General features: G+C 37.3%; 1 protein-coding gene and 1 non-coding gene across 3 annotated transcripts; both read left to right on the forward strand.

The window, feature by feature from the left end:
• LOC140774823 (callose synthase 5-like) lies at positions 1-18795 on the forward strand. Of its 2 annotated transcripts, XM_073117960.1 has the most exons (40): positions 1-119; positions 205-301; positions 576-686; positions 861-989; positions 1095-1187; positions 1908-1999; positions 2088-2220; positions 2302-2439; positions 2520-2596; positions 2699-2786; positions 2870-2998; positions 3085-3199; positions 3975-4309; positions 5586-5638; positions 5728-5788; positions 5887-5968; positions 6046-6095; positions 6231-6317; positions 7537-7659; positions 7738-7830; positions 7932-8018; positions 8096-8256; positions 9166-9289; positions 9416-9510; positions 9610-9733; positions 9826-9977; positions 11219-11328; positions 11444-11569; positions 11641-11709; positions 11803-11992; positions 14021-14132; positions 14212-14331; positions 14414-14529; positions 14620-14703; positions 15573-15685; positions 15755-15984; positions 16796-17593; positions 17886-17936; positions 18045-18230; positions 18308-18795. In XM_073117960.1, the coding sequence occupies exons 3-40, from the start codon at positions 672-674 to the stop codon at positions 18536-18538; spliced, it is 5172 nt and encodes a 1723-aa protein (XP_072974061.1). In that variant the 5' UTR covers positions 1-119; positions 205-301; positions 576-671; the 3' UTR covers positions 18539-18795. The 2 variants fall into 2 exon arrangements, with proteins under 2 accessions (XP_072974061.1, XP_072974060.1); XM_073117959.1 differs by having other exon boundaries at positions 15573-15984.
• Positions 11638-11726, forward strand: LOC140775220 (small nucleolar RNA J33). Its single transcript, XR_012106708.1, has one exon. It is a non-coding gene; the product is annotated as a small nucleolar RNA J33 (small nucleolar RNA).
• Positions 18796-19373: the final 578 nt, after the last annotated feature.

The following is a 19373-nucleotide window of genomic DNA, read 5'->3' on the forward strand; positions in this document are numbered from 1 at the left end:
AATACACCAAGTCTTGCTAAAAGGGTAAAGAAGAGTGATGCAAGAGAAATCGAGAGCTTTTATCAGCAGTACTATGAACACTATGTCCGAGCTCTGGACAAAGGCGAGCAAGCTGATAGGTTAGCGCACTATTTTTTAAGTTTTGATCTGCTAATGTTCCTTGATTTTGCTTCTGGAGATTAATGATGTTCAATTTATTGACAGAGCGCAACTTGGGAAAGCTTACCAGACTGCTGGAGTTCTTTTTGAAGTACTCTGTGCAGTCAACAAGACAGAAAAAGTGGAAGAAGTTGCTCCTGAGGTTAGTTAGCAATTATAATACAAAATGCCTATTGAACATGCTTTCTAGTTTCTACAAAAAGAAAGATCTTGTTCCCTTAATATCCCTTTTTCTTTTGTTACTTTCTTGTTTAATTTTCACTATATTTTTAAGCCATCGTCATGCAAATTGTTATTATTTGTTCTTTTCACCTTTAACATTTTCACTATATTAACAATGCTTTGCCATGCAAATTGTTAATTATTTCCTAGTGTATATAGTTATTGTCCTATTTATTTTGTGGTTAACTGAGCAGATTATTGCTGCTGCCAAAGATGTACAAGAAAAGAAGGAAATTTATGTCCCTTATAACATTCTTCCCTTGGATGCTGCTGGTGCTTCACAATCTATAATGCAACTTGAGGAGGTATCACATATCATGCTAACATTTCCTCTTACAAGCATCAGTAATTGGCTAGTTGTTATTGGTGCTATTATTGGGTGTGCTAGATTTTAGCCATGTGTTAATTAACTGGGTAATCTCGTCATATCTGATGCCCTACAGGCAACACATGTTGTTTTATCGTTGTATTCTTGACAGGTTAAAGCAGCTGTGGCTGCCCTGCGGAACACGCGAGGTTTGAACTGGCCATCTTCTCTCGAGCAGCAAAGACAAAAAACAGGAGACCTGGATCTGCTTGATTGGTTGAGGGCAATGTTTGGGTTTCAGGTTTGCTGACTATACATAGGAGACGTTTATACGTTATATTTTCATTTTATCTTATGAATAATTAAAGTTTCCTTTATTTTCTAACTACGTAACATTTGTTTCCAGAGGGACAGTGTCAGGAACCAACGAGAGCATTTGATCCTACTGCTTGCTAACGTTCATATAAGGCTGACACCCAAACCTGAACCTCTTAATAAGGCATGTGCATTGCTTCACTCTTCATTGCAATTATACATGCACTCGGCTTCTATTGTTTGATGCCAAGTAAGATAGCCATGATGTCTGCATGTGCTTGTCTAAGACATTTCACAAACTGTAAATTCTTCCTACCTGGTCTCCCCTTCTGCTGACCCGACAAACTACAAAAAGAACAAGGAAAAGATTTTGCTAACCAGTCGCATATAAGATGACTGAAACAGAAGAACTTGTGAATTATGTCAAATTATCATAACTAATATGGGCCATAATAAAACCTGGTGGGATAAATAGTTATGGTTAATTTCCAGCTGCATAAATACCTGTTGCTCCAAAACCAAGATATTTCATTCCTCAAATTTCTTTTGTTTTTTGATCCTACAGATCTAGTTTACATGAAATGGACGACCTGAAAGACTGATTAGTTCTCTTTCATGGATCACTTCTGGTTGAATTGGATTGCATGCCTCTTGCTCTAGCACAACTTATTTCTTGCCTAATGTTTCTTCTGATGATCAATGGTAGCAGTTCAGAACATTCACAATCTAGGCCTAGTTATGTACTCACAAAACTTTGCACAATGGAATTGTGAAGTTGACATTTTGATGCATCTACAAAAAATTTAAATTATGTTCTTTAATCATATATTTTGATAAGAATATTGATTTTGCATGCTTTGCACTCAATCCCTGTTAATTTAGCTGATCATTTTTTCTGACACAGCTGGATGAGCGAGCTATAGATGCAGTCATGAATAAGCTATTCAAGAACTACAAAACATGGTGTAAGTTCTTGGGACGCAAACACAGTTTACGGTATGATGTACTGCAGCGCTGTTTTTGTTCAATCTTCAGTTATGCTCTTCCTCATGTACCTTCATGCTCATAAGCTACTCGACTTCAGACTCCCTCAAGGTGCACAAGCACAAGAAGTGCAACAGAGAAAGATACTCTATATGGGTTTATTTCTTCTTATCTGGGGTGAAGCAGCCAATGTTCGCTTTATGCCGGAATGCCTTTGCTACATCTTCCATAATGTAATTAATCTTTCATAGTTCTTTGTCCTTCATTTGTTTCTATAAAATTTTAGTGCATAAGTTAAAATGTAATGTGTTTAGATGGCATATGAGCTACACGGTCTATTGGCTGGTAATGTCAGTATTGTGACCGGTGAAAATATCAGACCTTCATATGGTGGGGATGATGAAGCTTTTTTGAAGAAAGTTATAACACCAATTTATCGTGTAATTGAGAAGGTATGTCTCTAACCAGAAGATCAAATAGATGACTAATAACTAATTACAATGATAAGCAAGTGATCGTGCTGATTTGCCAGGAAGCCAGTAAAAGCAAAAATGGAAAAGCACCGCATTCAGCATGGTGTAATTATGATGATCTAAATGAATACTTCTGGTTTGTGCAGAGTTCTCTTCCTCCAAATATTTTGATAAATTAGGTTGTTGTTTCTTTTAATTTGATATTCAATTAGTGAATTAGACTGTGTGCTATACTCAGGTCATCTGGTTGTTTTAATTTGGGATGGCCTATGCGTGACGATGGTGATTTTTTCAAATCAATAGGTGAAAGGAGGCCCACAGTTCTGGTATGGCATCAAACTTGTAGTTATCAATATCCTCACATAACAGTCTCCAAAATTAAATCTGTAACTGCGTGATTGATCTGCAGGCTGGACATTCATTTAAAAAAGTTTCTAATAAAAGAACAGGGAAGTCACATTTTGTTGAGACTAGAACATTTTGGCACATATTTCGAAGTTTTGACCGTTTGTGGACATTCTATATATTGGTGTTACAGGTACTAATATGTGGATATCCTAGCTGGACCATTTTCAGCTATAGTGAATCATTTCGATATACATACCTAACATTAGAATTTTACAGGCAATGGTTGTTATTGCCTGGAGTGGCTATCCACTGACGGAAATCTTTCGAAAGGATATCTTATACTCTGTTTCTAGCATTTTTGTAACAGCATCATTTCTTCGCTTCCTCCAGAGTATGAATTCTTTCGCGACTACATATTATCCTGTGACAGACTTAAATTTTCTTTATTGTTCTTTGAAGCATGTAATTAATAATGATACATATGGTATTATTCAATCTTGTGATGATGAAATGCTTTGGGAAAGAAAAGTATAGGTCAACTATCTGCCTGAATTTGCACCTTTACATGTCAGATGGTCGTAAAGGCCATGTAATACACATTTAATGGAACAATTATCCTGTATATTTTTAAATTTTCAACTTCTCAATTCGCTTCACATTTATTTTACATGAGGTGCTATTTTTTTTTTCTTTAGTGTGTTTTTGCTATTATAAGTGGGATCCATAGTGTGCATCTCAACACTGGGATGCTGTCTTACTACTGAACAATAGAAACATTCAGTCAAAACAAACAGTAGAGAGCTTATTTTATCAGAACAGTTTTCATAGTTTACATTGAAAAATGTGTGCAAGTAGCATTCATGAGTAATTTTGAGCTGCACTTATAAATAGGAGTAATGCCATGCGGTATTGATAGCAAGAGATTGTATCTCCCTTTGCTATTCTGTGCATTTTTAGAACAATTTTCAGCCTTCTTAACGAATCGAACTGTAATGGTAAGCTTTCCAGCCACTACTATAATCAATGATATCAGATTACTGTATGAGCCATAGCAGGCTGACGAACAGCTGTTCTGAGATTCAGACATCGATAGCATTTGTTTTCATTATCTTGATGCTTCCCTCTATTTGTTAGTTGACTTGTATTATTTATTCTATACCTAACAGGTATTCTGGACCTTGTTCTGAACTTCCCTGGCTTTCATAGATGGAAATTTAGTGATGTTCTGAGAAATATTCTCAAGATATTAGTTAGTGCTGCATGGGCTGTTATCCTTCCTCTCTTCTACATTCATTCTACAGGAAACGTCAATTTACCGGTGAAAGATCTGATAAATTGGCTTCCTCAAGTGAAAGGAGTACCTCCTCTATATCTTATGGCTGTTGCAGTGTACTTGCTCCCAAATTTGCTAACAGGGTTCCTGTTTATATTTCCAATGCTTCTAAGGTGGATAGAAAACTCAGACTGGCATATCATTCGATTTCTTTTATGGTGGTCTCAGGTACAAAAATACAAAATCAACACTCTTTGTGTACTTCCTTTTCTGTTGCTGAATTTATTTTTTCCTGGAGAGAAGTTTTACTATTTGTGGAGTAAGCAACAACAAATTGATTAAATTAGAGTGATCTGTTATCACAAGCAAATTTCACAAATTTAATCTGCATGCCATTTGGTCTTTTTACTGCTTGAGTATGGGCATTTTATTGATAAGATAGATTAAACATATAGACATCTTAGCATAACATTGTTCTCCAACTTATGAAAGCAGAACTACCATTATTATTTTGTAATTGTGCCTAGTTCTGTATATAACATCTAAATTTTTTCGAAGGGCCTAGATGTACAACTCACTGAAGTATAACTTGATTTCCTGTCTTAACATTTTGAGAATAGAAAAAAATGAGAATCACTTATCTAATTTAAATGCTTTTGAACTGAAAAACTACATTAAAAGATCTCTCCCTCTGTCCCCTCCCTCCCCTTCGGTACTTGTGCTCATATTTTCTTCCTGTCATCCACATTTATCCTTGGGGTACCTCCATAATCAGCTATTATCTCTCCAGTATTTTAATGTGCTAGAATATAAAAGATAAAAACTACAAATTTCTAATAGCTTCAGCTTTTAGAGCAGTTGACTAGTGGTATCAAAATAGAGATTTGGAGTGCGAGACTTTACCAAGTCTCTATATTTTAAAATATAAACCCTAATCCTTTTAAATGAAAACCACTCTTTGGTTCTCTCAAAATGTCTCAAACCCATAAGTGAGGTTGAGTTTTGAGCATAAAAAATAAAACATACCATAGTGGATAGCTTTTACTGATGGTCATCTAGCTACTGAGGATATGATCCATTGTTTCACGATTCTCTAGAGTATTTGTAACGCCCAAACAATATTTTGTCCCGGAAGGTTAGAGTAGCCCTATCAATGTGGTGAAGGAGAGCAATTTGAAGCTGAAGAAATATTGTGAGCTGCATGATGAGTACGTAGCCTTGAATGTGTCGGGGAGAGGTATTATATTGAGATTGCCGTTTAGAAAAGGAGTTATTTAGGGGGCATGGCTACTTTTATTCATCATGTTGCTACCAACTCTAATAGATTTATGATTTTATAGTAGTTAGTGAGCTAATATAATGCAAATGTTCAGTGGGGTGTATTGTCATATCTTAAGATGGGACTATTCCATGTAATAATAGCTTACTGCAGAATCATGTAGAATCTATTTGTTCTTTAAATGATATCATCTACTAACTGCATAAACTAACTAATTATTTGCAGCCACGAATTTATGTTGGAAGGGGTATGCATGAAAGTCAGTTTGCCCTTTTCAAGTAAGATTATTTTATCACCATTTTGTTATGTATTGGTTCCTTTTTGTACAGGAAAATCACCACTAATGTTCTCCATTCCTTTTTTTTAGGTATACACTATTTTGGGTTTTGCTGTTGTGTTCGAAATTTGCTTTCAGCTTCTTTGTCCAGGTAATTGTTTCTTTTGAGTCCAACCTTGAGGATAAAACATAATGTAAAACCCATAATGAAAGCAAGAAAATTTTTCTTACTTTATTGTTTTCTTGCAGATCAAACCTATGATCAAACCAACCAAGGATGTAATGAATGTTCATAATATTCATTATGCCTGGCATGAATTCTTTCCTAATGGTATTAATTCCTCTGATTTCCTGCATGAGTTTAACCTGATATGTTTGCTTTATAAATGGATTTTTTGAACTTTGCAGCCCCAGACAACATTGGTGCTGTTGTGTCCATCTGGGCCCCTGTGGTCTTGGTTAGTGCGGCTAATAAACTTTCTCCCTGCTTCTTTTGAAGGACAATTTGTGATCTTTTCTACTTTTCTTCTAGTAGTAGTCAATGTGTTTGACCTAAAAAGTCTACCGTATGTAAGAAGTCTTCTTCTTTGCAGGTTTATTTTATGGATACACAGATATGGTATGCAATCTTCTCTACATTATATGGTGGTGTATCTGGAGCATTTGGGCGACTAGGAGAGGTAAAGAAAACTAAGAATATAGGTGTCTTGCATTATTTGCTTTCCCGTCAAGTCAAGTATTTACTTCATCTTGAAGAAGTTTATGAATTTTCTTTCATTGTGACAACAGAAATATAGAGACAGATAATTTTTTGATTCATACCATGTCGTTTAACATATTTATCATCCTCCTAGCTGCTTCTTTTCTCTATACATTAGTATGAACTATTGGATGTTAATTTGGCTGCAGTTTCATTCTTTAGGAAGATACCTCGTTATGCCTTTCTATTTCCAATCAAGGACAATAATGATTTTTCTTTTCAATGTTAGATGTAGTTGTCTGATGTTTACATGACAACTCTTCTTGTTTGTGCAAGATGTTCTAGGACAGATTTCCATATTATCAATTCAGAATAATGCTCTTCCCTACCTTCACACTTGGTTTAACTATCAAGGTGACTCAAATCTCCTTCCCTTTGACAAACATTTTGAACTGAAACTCCTAAGCAGAGTAATTCTTCTCAGTAAATCAAACACAAAAAGAGACACCCTTGTCAGACATGATAAGGAACACAAGAGATGAATAACACAAATCAGAGAGTAATGAAACAAGAAAATATTAATCTCAAAGCCAGAAAAACAATGCCACCACAAAACAAAAGAGAACCCCAAGATGAAGGATTTTGCAGAAGCAATTGAAGAGATAAAAAAAGCTCTGATACCATGTTATAAAAAAAAAGGTAGGTTTGCATGCCAGGCTTAATATCGTTGACCAGATAACCTCTATTAAATAAGAGGTGCCCTAGAACTATGCAAGGTAAGCATAGAGCTATACAAGGAAAGTAGATCCATCAACATAAAGCTGTACAAGGAAAGTATATCCATCAACAAAAAGCTATACAAGGAATGTAGATCAATCAGCATAAATATATACAATGAAAGTGGATCGATCTGTATATCTACATTTTTAGGAGAATATATTTGGCACCCATTTATTTCCTACTATAGAACAACAATACTCTGGCAGATGGTTCTATATTTTATATTCTAACACATACATTTTCATTACTATTCCACTGGATTAAGTGCCAGATAGTCACAGACACCACATCAGCTTTGCTGATTGTCCACTCTCTAGAATAAACTATTCTTACTTTAGAAAAATCCATGGTTGTTTAATATCATTAATGGTGGTGGAATCTTAAATTTTATTTCTGAGCTCTTAAATTTACTTTGACAGATACGGACATTGGGCATGCTGAGATCACGATTTCACTCTCTTCCTGGAGCCTTTAACACATATCTGGTGCCATCTGAGAAGACTAAGAAGAAGAGGTTTTCTCTCTCAAAGCGCTTTGCAGAGGTTGCCAATCAAGTTAATATGCTTTGTGAACAATATATAATCACTTGAAGTTTGGAGACTAACATGAATGCAATTTAGGTTTCTCCAAATAAAAGAACTGAAGCTGCAAAATTTGCTCAATTATGGAATGAAGTTATATGTAGTTTCAGAGAAGAGGACCTGATAAGTGATAGGAATGGCCTTTAACTTCTTAATATATTTTACTTTTCTTTTCCTTCCTTTTAGTTGGTATAATGCAAGTATCAAACTGATCTTCTTCTCTTTTGTAATCCAGGGAGATGGATCTCTTGCTAGTTCCTTACTCTTCAGATCCCAGCCTGAAGTTAATACAATGGCCACCATTCTTGCTTGCTAGCAAGGTCTTTATCACACTCTTCTGTCTCTTGTTTTTGTGAGTATGGATATTTCCATTTCAATCTCATGGCTGGTTTTGCAGATACCTATTGCCTTGGATATGGCAGCCGAATTTAGGTCAAAGGATTCTGATCTTTGGAAACGTATCTGTGCGGATGAGTATATGAAATGCGCTGTGCTAGAATGCTACGAGTCTTTTAAACTTGTTCTTAGTCTTCTGGTTGTTGGCGAGAATGAGAAAAGGTATGTTTGAACTTTCAATTCTAATCCTGTCATTTAATTATAAGAAAAGCCACTGAATTGTAGTTTTTCTGTCATTCACATGTAAGATATGCTTTTCTTTTTATTCTATGTCTAACTACTATAGTTCAGAGAGCTTAGCTGCATATTGATTTTAAGATTTACTTCTTTCACTGCAAAACGTTTAGCTAGAAAGAACATAGTAGATATTGTACGGAAAAAGACATCTGATGTGATCAATGACACTACTGTTGTACTTCGTGTTGCATAGTCAATGCATGTGCATTTATAGAAAATAAGAGAAGCCTAACTAGTTGTGTTCAGTAATTTTGTTAACCCTTTTGCACTTCTTTATGAGTTATAGAATAATTATTACAATAGACCTTCCAATTATGAATTTGGGTTTGTGACCATCCTATCCTATATTATTAGATCTCATTTCTTCAGGTGAGGTGTAGTCATAATTTTGTCATAAGAGATTGATGATGTAGCTTTAGAATGCCAAATTCCCTGTTAGATTTCACTTCCTGCATCAATTACTTAAGAGCTACCTGTTGCTTGCTGCATCAACCCGACTGGAGTTTAAGTTATAGGAAAAAGAACCTCATTGTCTTCTGTTTAAACTTAGGGACCAGTGGGATTATTTGGCATGGAGCATCTATCTCACTGAAGACTGGCTGCTAGCTGGAGCATTAAATGATAGTGTTAACTAGTATATTGATTTAACAAATTTAGTTCAAGTTAGTATTGTTACTTAAACTTCTACTTTAATTATGTAACTGTAATCTCATCAAAGTCTCATTTACTTCTGTTTCACCATCTGAAATATGATATGACCAACTTTTTTTAGCAAGGAAAACTTTTATCTTATTTTCTTTCACAACTTGACATAATTTCTTATCTTTGGGGCAGGATTATTGGCATTATCATTAAAGAAATTGAAGCCAACATTGCAAGGAACACTTTTCTTGCCAATTTTAGAATGAGTGCATTGCCTGTCCTGTGTAAGAAGTTTGTTGAGCTTGTGGCTATCTTGGTAAAGTCAACTATAAAGAAGACTTATTTAGTTCCTAAGACCCTTTTACCATTGATTACTGACATATCCATATTTGAGTAAACATGATATAATGAGGATCATTAAAACTATTATCTTGTCTTACAGAAAGAAGGTAATGCCTCAAAGCGTGACACTGTGGTACTCTTGCTGCAAGACATGTTGGAGGTGGTTACTCGAGATATGATGATTAACGAGATCCGGTATGTTTTTTATAACCATGGCTAATTGAAAGTATCAAAACTTTTCTGAGAAATTAACTTTTTAACATGCTCATTTTGAATAAAAAATAATAATCTCAGAGAACTCGTTGAGCTTGGCCATGGTAATAAGGATTCTGTTCCTCGAAGACAACTATTTGCTGGTACTGGTTCAAAGCCTGCCATATTGTTTCCTCCTCTAATCACAGCACAATGGGAGGAACAGGTTCCTAGCATCTAAAACAATAATTACTTTTTGTAATTAAGAGATTATACTTTGGTAATGATGAAAGTACACTTACATTTTTCCCTATGCAGATTAAACGCTTGTACCTCCTATTGACCGTAAAAGAATCTGCCATGGATGTACCTACAAATCTTGAAGCTCGGCGAAGGATAGCATTTTTCTCAAATTCTTTATTCATGGACATGCCACGTGCACCTCGAGTTCGCAAAATGTTATCATTCAGGTTAGCAATTCTAGTTCCATGAGTCCCAGTGTTTCTTTCAAGAGAATGAACTTGTATTATTTTCTGTGATGTGGACTATGGAAGATATATGCTAGATTCTTTTTTTCTCCAGGGAAATCAATGCAAAGAATAGCAAGTTGCACCTGCTGCCTAGTTTGGTTATATTGATTAGCATGACAAATCGATACCGCATAAGAAAATATACAATCCTTAATGTGCAAATGTGACAATTATATTGTATTGCATTCTATATAGTTCTAAGCTTCTAGTCAAATGGTTTTCTGTCTATACATGTATGGATGCAGGTGCAACAGAACACAAAATCTCACAGATAAATTTGTCAAACTAATTGTTTTCAACAACAACAACAACAAAGCCTTCAGTGCCAAGCATTGGAGTTTGCAAGATAAAATTTGCACATTGAATTGTCATCTTTGATATGATTTCTCTACATGTGAAAATGGTGAGAGTTGAGAAAGATGAAGCATGCATCACACTCCTCCCATCCCTCTTTTCTAATTTAGAAAAGGTTGGTTCTTTCCTTATTTCCTTAGTAATCTAAAAGAAGTTGACTGAAATGCTAAAGACATAGGTACTATTATCAGAGATGGAGTCCTGAGGAAAGTAGAAACCTACGCGTAGATTATGTGCACTACATATTCTTGTATTTATTCAATGATGTTTATAGGAATCTTCTAAAATTTATACTTTTCTAACAATTTCTGTTGTGAATGACTGAAATCTGGCAATTGACTTTGTGCTACTGATATCCAAAGCTTGTTGAGAAATTGGGTCAAATCCTTGTACAGTTTTGTACATGCACTGTTATTAGGCCGACAATTGGTTAAGTAAATGAAACCCTTCTATGTCACCCATCATTTATATTTTGTGAAATTTGGAAACCTGTCCAGCTTAATTTTACTTTTACCACTACAATTGGAATATTTTTTGGTCGTGCAGTAATTTAAAACTCTAAAGATATTTTTTTCTTCTTCATATATTATGTTGCATACCATTACGGACTTAACGCAAGAAAGTTTTAGCATATTTTTCATTTCAGCCTATAGTAATCTCTATCCTATGTCCACTGGCATACATTATTGGAATCTGACAGTTCTTCATAATTGTGATATGCACCATGAGATACTGTGATGCAGATCTATTTTGTTAATATTTCATCATTCATTTGTTAAAGTTTTATTATCTTACTTACTGCCTCATAATATTTGTGAGCTTGGCAGTGTCATGACCCCATACTACAGTGAAGAGACTGTATTTTCTAGAAATGATCTTGACTTGGAGAATGAAGACGGTGTATCAATCATATTTTACCTACAAAAGATCTTTCCAGGTTCTGAGCTTCATCCTTTTCTTTTATCTGGATGTATTAGAAATATAAGATTTGTGATATAAATCCGTTACTCTTAAGTTAATTTTGTTGGTTTTTTATCAATCAATGATAATAGATGAGTGGAACAACTTCATGGAGAGAATTAATTGCAAAAGAGAAAGTGAAGTTTGGGGAAATGAGGAGAATATTTTACAACTTCGTCATTGGGCCTCTCTTAGGGGGCAGACACTCTGTAGAACAGGTAACTATCTTAAATTGTTTGTTGTTATGGTCACTAGATTAGCTGCTTCTTACAATTCCTCATTTGGGCAGTTAGAGGAATGATGTACTACAGAAGAGCTCTGAAGCTTCAGGCTTTTCTTGACATGGCTTCAGAAAGTGGTATGCTCCTTTAATTGTCCTCATAAAGCAATTCTTTTTCCTCATTTTTCCTTTTTACTGATGATTGGTCTTCATTTTCCTACTGGCCTACAGAAATATTAGAAGGATATAAGGCAGTAACTGATCCAGTGGAGGAAGAAAAGAAGAGCCAAAGATCTCTATCTGCTCAACTTGAGGCCATTGCGGACATGAAATTCACATATGTTGCCACCTGCCAAATTTATGGCAATCAAAAACAGTCTGGAGATCGTCGTGCCACGGACATTTTGAATTTGATGGTCAAGTAAGACTTTTATTTGAGTTTAGTCTTGAAATTCTTGCTTGTGATTATAGTTTCATACTTTCATTCTTCAAGACAGTGCTCCATTTGAATTTAATAGTTAGGTCTTCTATTCCATTAAGTTAGACCTTGAACTCGTATTCGTAATTACACTTTCTTTCATATGATGCTTGATGGGTGTTGTGGATGGTCATTCTCTTAATAGAATTAGCACGTACACAACTACATTTTTGTGTTTTGTCAATTTACTTAATGAATCTGATTGTTTAGTTATAGATTTGCACACTCTCATTTCAGTGGTCCTGGATAGATCACCATCAAAACTAAAATTTAAGAAGTCTCCTTGAAGGATTTAGAAATAGTCATTGCAATGAGTTAGCATAAGTGATGCCCCGACCTGCAAAGTACTTGAGCTAGTCTGATATGTATTATAAATTTATAACTGAATCTGGCTTGGCCAATCAGACTGATAAGTATTGCCTTATCTGCTCCACTATAAGTTAAAGCAGATACTACCTAAAACGAAAAGAGGAGAATTTGGTAAAGAAAATACCAGCTAGGAAAAATTACTCTACTAGAATGAGATATCGTGTTTGGTAGTAATCTAACTCAATGATGATCGTGCTGGCAGCGTACTAGCACGTGGCATGAGGGATGCCGCATGGCACCCCTCCTGGCAATGATCTGCTCACTGTCACCGCCGACCTTGTCGTCGCTCACATGCCCGAGGTTGTTGATGAAGGTGTCAATTGCTCCGACGTGAATGCCCTAGCTCCAACTCAAGGAGGAAGAAGGCTCGAGTGGGTTGGGTCAGGCTAGTTTCGAATAAAAAACTTAAGTTGTAGATGACCATTGGCGCCTTCATTGGTGACCTAGGGCATGCGAGCTACGAGCGACGACAAGATTGGTAGCAACGGGGAGCGGTGAGAACTCCTTTTCTTTTCTCTCATTCTCTTGTGGTACGTACCATGCCTGTGGCTCGGCCATCTTTGATTTAATTGGCAATGGTATCTTTTTACCAAACCTGAATCAAGATTAACTAGAGAAAAACTATCAAAATCATAATTTGTGGACTGTGTGCAACTAATTTCTGAAACTGTTAAGTGAAAGATTTTTGGTAGAAACCAAGGCAGAAATATTGATATTGAATGCTATAAAATACAAAGTAATTGTGAGAATGATTGCATATTTAGAACTGTTAGCAAACGCCAGTCCATGAAAGTACAGCAAAATAAATAAATTCAACAAGAAATGCCCAAAATCAAACAATCACCTAGGTTTGTTTTGTGGAACTTTTGCCCAATCCAGAAACTTTTAGAAACACCAATGACATCTGGCAAAATTCTTGAAATCAGGTTAAGTTACTCTCTTTATCTCTGCTCAAGCAGAAGTACCTCCAATTTTCCATGATCTTGAAGCAAAGATTATACAACATAGGCACTTTCTAATCTGTTAATATATAACTATCTGGTGTGATAGAGTCTATTCATTTTAAATATGTGAAAAGTGCCAAAAGAAAAATAATTATACTTGATTATCAGTTACCTTGACAAATATTCAGCAGCTATAGGAGAAAGGTTGTGGCAGTGTGTTAAATGAGTTTTTAGACAAGACATGAATATAAAATCCTATGTAAAAACTAAAACCAAGTTAACCACATCGGGCAGCAGCATAAGTACAGCTGTACAGTGACTACAGTCCATTGGCTTTTTGCTCCAAAAGAAATATGGTACTTTATTACTTCAGTGCTTCTCTTTGTCACATATGTTCCAAATACAACATAAAATGCTCTAATAAGTTTGAATGAAACTGTAGCATTTTTCTCCTTATATCTAAATATAGCTTAAGATTACCTCGATATGTAAACATTGAAACTTCCTAAGGAGCTATGTAAACACTTGGATATTAGATGTACTGTTACATGCAACATTAACTTGTATTTGAAATGAAACATCTTTAATCAAACAATTGTTGTACTGTGAATTCTAGTTTCTACAGCAAGTATATTTATTTTCTGCCATAAAAATTCAGCTATCCTTCCCTCCGGGTAGCGTATATTGATGAAGTTGAAGAAAGAGATGGTGACAAGGTGCAGAAGGTGTATTATTCTGTTCTTGTGAGAGCTGTCGATAATCGTGATCAGGTAACCATATATCAGAATTAGATTCTCTCTCTTGAGAATTAAACTCAAAGATAGTGATGTCTGATATTTCATATGGAAGGAAATCTACCGCATAAAGTTGCCAGGAGCAGCAAAGGTAGGTGAAGGAAAACCTGAAAATCAGAACCATGCAATAATCTTCACTAGGGGCGAGGCACTTCAAACCATTGATATGAATCAGGTAGAAGAAATAAGTTTTGCAGTTACTGCAGGTTACTCTTGTAGTCTTACAGCTTGTTCTGATAGAAAGATGAATTCTTCAGGACAATTATCTGGAAGAGGCTCTAAAAATGCGTAACCTCTTGGAAGAATTTAATGAAGATCACGGAGTGCGACAGCCTACCATTCTTGGTGTGCGTGAGCACATATTTACGGGAAGGTAGTATTGCTTTTCATCGAATGAATCCACTTTTTAACTAGCAATTAGCACAAAGGTAGACATCTGATGTCGCTACTATTTTCATTCCAGTGTATCATCGTTGGCTTGGTTTATGTCAAACCAGGAAACCAGCTTTGTGACTATCGGACAGAGGGTCCTTGCAAACCCCTTAAAGTAAGTTTATCTAGTTTATCTAATTTGTGATCCAGTAATTTAATACTGCACTGCAGGCACTACGATTCCTGCAAGATATATTAAGTGCATTGTTCTAAGTGCTATATATACACTTTCAATTGGATCCATCTCCCTAAGTCAATATAACTGCTGCAGCTTAACTAAAACTTCAATTCACCAAAACAATCATATACTCAAGAAAAATACAAGTTGTAGCATTTTGATAGCTGAGAAAAAGTAGTTCTCTTTCATTTGTAATAAATGAACAGCCCCATTGATCTGTTCTATTTTTGATTCAGTGAAGCAACATAAATATTTAAAACTTTTAAGAAGAAAAGGAAGGAAAATAAAGGGAACTTTTCTTGGTTGTCTAAGCCTTTAATACTGCTTAAAAAATTCTAGTAGCTGGGATTACTGTTACTTTGTCCTGATTTCCTCGTCCTCTTTTCTCATACTTTTCATCAAAATCACTACTTAAAAGAGGCTGATTATTCTTTCCTGAATGCAGTTTCCTTCGGTTGCCAATAAGTTCCACAAGGAAATATAGTCAACCACTTTTATGCCTAATGTATTGCATGTTATTTGTAACTTCACTATCTAAAAGTTTCTGCTGATAGAGAACGATGGTTTTATACTTTTATAGTCTAACACTCATCCCACTTCTGGGCCTGAAGAGGCTCAAGAAGTAGATTTTAATTAAATGGGTGAAGGTTTCATTTATTTTAAATGACAGATAGGCCTAGCAGGATCCAAACTCAGGTTTATCCTAAGTTTTGACAATCTACTGATTTGTTTAAGTTTTATAAGCTTCCACTGCATTAAGGAACAGTTCATTGAGACAATACTAATTATTACTTTTATTTGAACAGGATACGGTTTCACTATGGCCATCCAGATGTGTTTGACAGGATCTTCCACATAACTAGAGGCGGCATTAGCAAGGCTTCCCAGGGAATCAATTTAAGCGAGGATATATTTGCTGGTAAATTTTCTATATTTTGTAAAGATTTATTACATTTGACATATAAGCTGGTCATAATACTGTTTTCAGGTTTCAATTCAACATTAAGACGTGGAAATGTTACCCACCATGAGTACATCCAGGTCGGAAAGGGTCGTGACGTCGGGCTTAACCAAATTTCACTTTTTGAAGCAAAAGTGGCCTGTGGCAATGGGGAGCAAATACTCAGCAGAGATATCTATCGGTTGGGTCATCGCTTCGATTTCTTCCGCATGCTGTCATTTTACTTTACGACTGTTGGCTTTTATGTCAGCTCAATGGTAATGCCCATTTCCTTGCTTTAACTTGATCTCCAAAAATAAAGTAATAGGACACCCTATGTTGATACTTTTTCACATTATAATTATACTGAACATCTAACAAGCCAGTGTAGACATGATCATCGGGCGGGCCAACCGGGCTTAAACATTTGTTCACGGCCCGACCCACCAATAACTCGGGCCGGGCCGGGCTAGAATAGTCTAGCCCGTTACCGCCCATCGACCCGTGAGAGATCGGGCTAGTCGGTCGGGCCGGGCCGGCCCAACCCACCAATCACTCGGCCCAACCCATATTTTAGCTATTTTTAGAATTTTTTTAACTATTAGCTCATTTTAAAAAAAATATTTATATTCCTCCATCTAAAAAAAATTAAAATAAATTAAAATTTTTAAAGGCGTGCTTAAAATAATGCGAAACGGTATAATACAAAAAAATTTACTGTAGCAGCGGTAAATTACTGTAGCAGAACGCAAGGTACTGTAGCAATGGCCAGGCTACTGTAGCATAACGGGCGGGCTTTCGGGCCGGGTCGGGTGGGCAAAGGGCTGGCCCGTGCCGCCCATGGGTAGTTCGGGCTCGGGCCGGGCCGGGCCTAAACCGGGTCCGGGCCGGGCACGAGCGGGTTGAGCCATTTGATCATGTCTAAGCCAGTGTTACACTAGAATTGAAGAATCAGAGGAATATTGTATCTGATTCACTAATTCATGGAGCATTTATTATGCTTGCCATAATTGTTGCTGATGAGTTACTAATACCTTCATGCTTCTGCCTCATTTCTTGATCTCTGAGTTTCTTTATTGATCTATGCAGATGGTTGTTCTTATAGTATACATCTTCTTGTACGGAAGACTTTACTTGTCATTAGGTGGATTGGAGAGTGCAATTATGAAGCAAGCAAGAATGAGAGGCAATGTTGCCCTTCAGGCAGCCATGGCATCTCAATCTATAGTCCAGTTGGGTCTATTAATGGCGTTACCAATGTTTATGGAAATTGGACTAGAAAGAGGATTCAGAACAGCTTTGGGTGACTTCATCATTATGCAGCTTCAGCTGTGCTCAGTGTTCTTTACATTCTCTCTAGGAACAAAGTCGCATTACTTTGGGCGGACGGTCTTGCACGGTGGGGCGAAATACAGAGCCACAGGCCGTGGTTTTGTAGTCCGACATGTAAAGTTTGCAGAGAATTATAGAATGTATTCAAGGAGCCACTTTGTCAAAGGGTTGGAGTTGATGGTTCTTCTGATAGTTTATCAGATATATAGCTCTGTGGCAACCGACTCTATTGCTTATTTGCTTCTTACGTCATCGATGTGGTTCCTAGTTGTTACGTGGTTATTTGCACCATTTCTTTTCAATCCGTCCGGTTTTGAATGGCAGAAGATCGTTGACGACTGGGACGACTGGACGAAGTGGATAAATAGTCGGGGTGGAATAGGTGTGCCTGCAAACAAAAGTTGGGAATCTTGGTGGGACGAGGAGCAGGAACACTTGCAGTCGACAGGATTCTTGGGGCACTTTTGGGAGATCGTTCTCTCTTTCCGATTCTTCATCTTCCAATACGGAATAGTATATCACCTTAGTATTGCCAATGGGAACAAAAGCATCATGGTATGTCTTCTTCTTTCTTCTCAATTTCTAACCATTCTGTAAGTACCGATTAAAAAAATTCTCTTGACAAGTTTTATGTTGACCACCAAGTAATGATAGGAAACCTTTATCTGCTGCATGCAAATTTATTTCCTTTGTTGGGCAAATGATACTCCATTCAAGTCAATAACATGTTCCTTCTTTGAGGGTTCTCACGCTCAACTTGTAATTAGGCCATGGGGCAGTTGGATTAGGTTGATATCATGATAATACAAATAAACCACACTAAGTATGCACGTTTACTTGTGCTCAGGTGTATGGCCTATCTTGGTTGGTTATTGTTGCAGTGATCCTAGTTTTGAAGGTCAGTTATTATTGAATAATTTTTTTCACAAAAAAAAAGATCTACCTCTTCTCTCCCTGTCCAATATTTTCCCTTCCCTACTTTGCTTAATGGGAGTTTCTTCTGTAGGTGGTGTCCATGGGAAGGAAGAGGTTCAGCGCTGACTTCCAACTCATGTTCCGGCTTCTCAAGTTATTCTTGTTCATCGGTTCCGTAGGGACTTTGGTCGTCCTCTTCACCCTTCTTAATCTAACAGTAGGCGACATCTTCGCCAGCTTACTTGCTTTCATTCCAACGGGATGGGCACTGCTGCAGGTAACACCTTCAGTCATATCATAGGCAGCTTCACGAGCTTCATTTTAGGTTGTCATTATTGGTATCTCTTGGAGCAGATATCGCAGGCGTGCAAGCCAGTAGTAAGGACATTGGGACTCTGGGGCTCTGTTAAGGCACTGGCAAGGGGCTACGAGTACATCATGGGCCTCGTCATCTTCGCGCCAGTCACGATGTTGGCGTGGTTCCCCTTCGTCTCTGAGTTCCAGACCAGGCTGCTGTTTAACCAGGCGTTCAGCCGAGGCTTGCAGATCTCTCGTATCCTGGCTGGTGGGAAGAAGCAGAGCTGAGATTCCGAGAGCATGGGGGAGTAGAAACACTCTTGGAGCGAAGGCAGAATTCGACGACACCTCTAGAGAGAGAGAGGAAAAGATGTGTCTCCAAGTGCCGAGAAAAGTAGATCAACGGCATTTTCCTTTTTGCTGATATATCTTGAGAGATGCAGCATCCATGTAATGTACCGTCCAACCATTGATTGCGTCATATCTTTTGATTGTGTGTACGTAGCCATCTGTAGAAACGCCTAGACATCAAAGGGGATTTTTAATTAATATCAGGTAAATAAACACCAATTATTTTCCTTATTGTGCGATCTGTTAGTAGGGGTGGCAAAAATTGACCCGACCCGATAACCCGACACGACAACCCGACTGTTAATTGGGTTTGGGTTTAGTCTAATCGGGTTCGGGTCATAAACGGGTCAACCCACCTAACCCGATTATTAATCGGGTCGTGTTCGGGTTTATACCACTGACCCGCTTGACCCGTTTAACCTGTTTAAGTAAACGGGTCGGGTCGGGTCGGGTCGACCCGCAAACCCGCCATATATATATATATATAAATTTTTAACCCTAACCCTAATACTCAACACCAGTTGAGTGAGTCCCCAAATCGGCCAAATCCCGATCCCGCAGCCATCGCACCTCGGCCTTTACCCATGCCCGCAACCATCGCCCCTTGGTCCTTACCCATGCCCGTAACCGTCGCCCCTTGGCCCTTACCCATGCCCGTAACCGTCGCCCCTTGGCCCTTACCCATGCTCGCAGTCGTCGCCCCTTGGCCCTTACCCATGCTCGCAGCCGTCTCCTCGTCGTCTTCTTCCATTAGATCGGCTTAATGGTGCAC

Source organism: Typha angustifolia, chromosome 13 (genome assembly GCF_048772165.1).
Source record: "Typha angustifolia cultivar Huaian chromosome 13, ASM4877216v1, whole genome shotgun sequence".
Lineage (NCBI taxonomy): Eukaryota > Viridiplantae > Streptophyta > Magnoliopsida > Poales > Typhaceae > Typha > Typha angustifolia.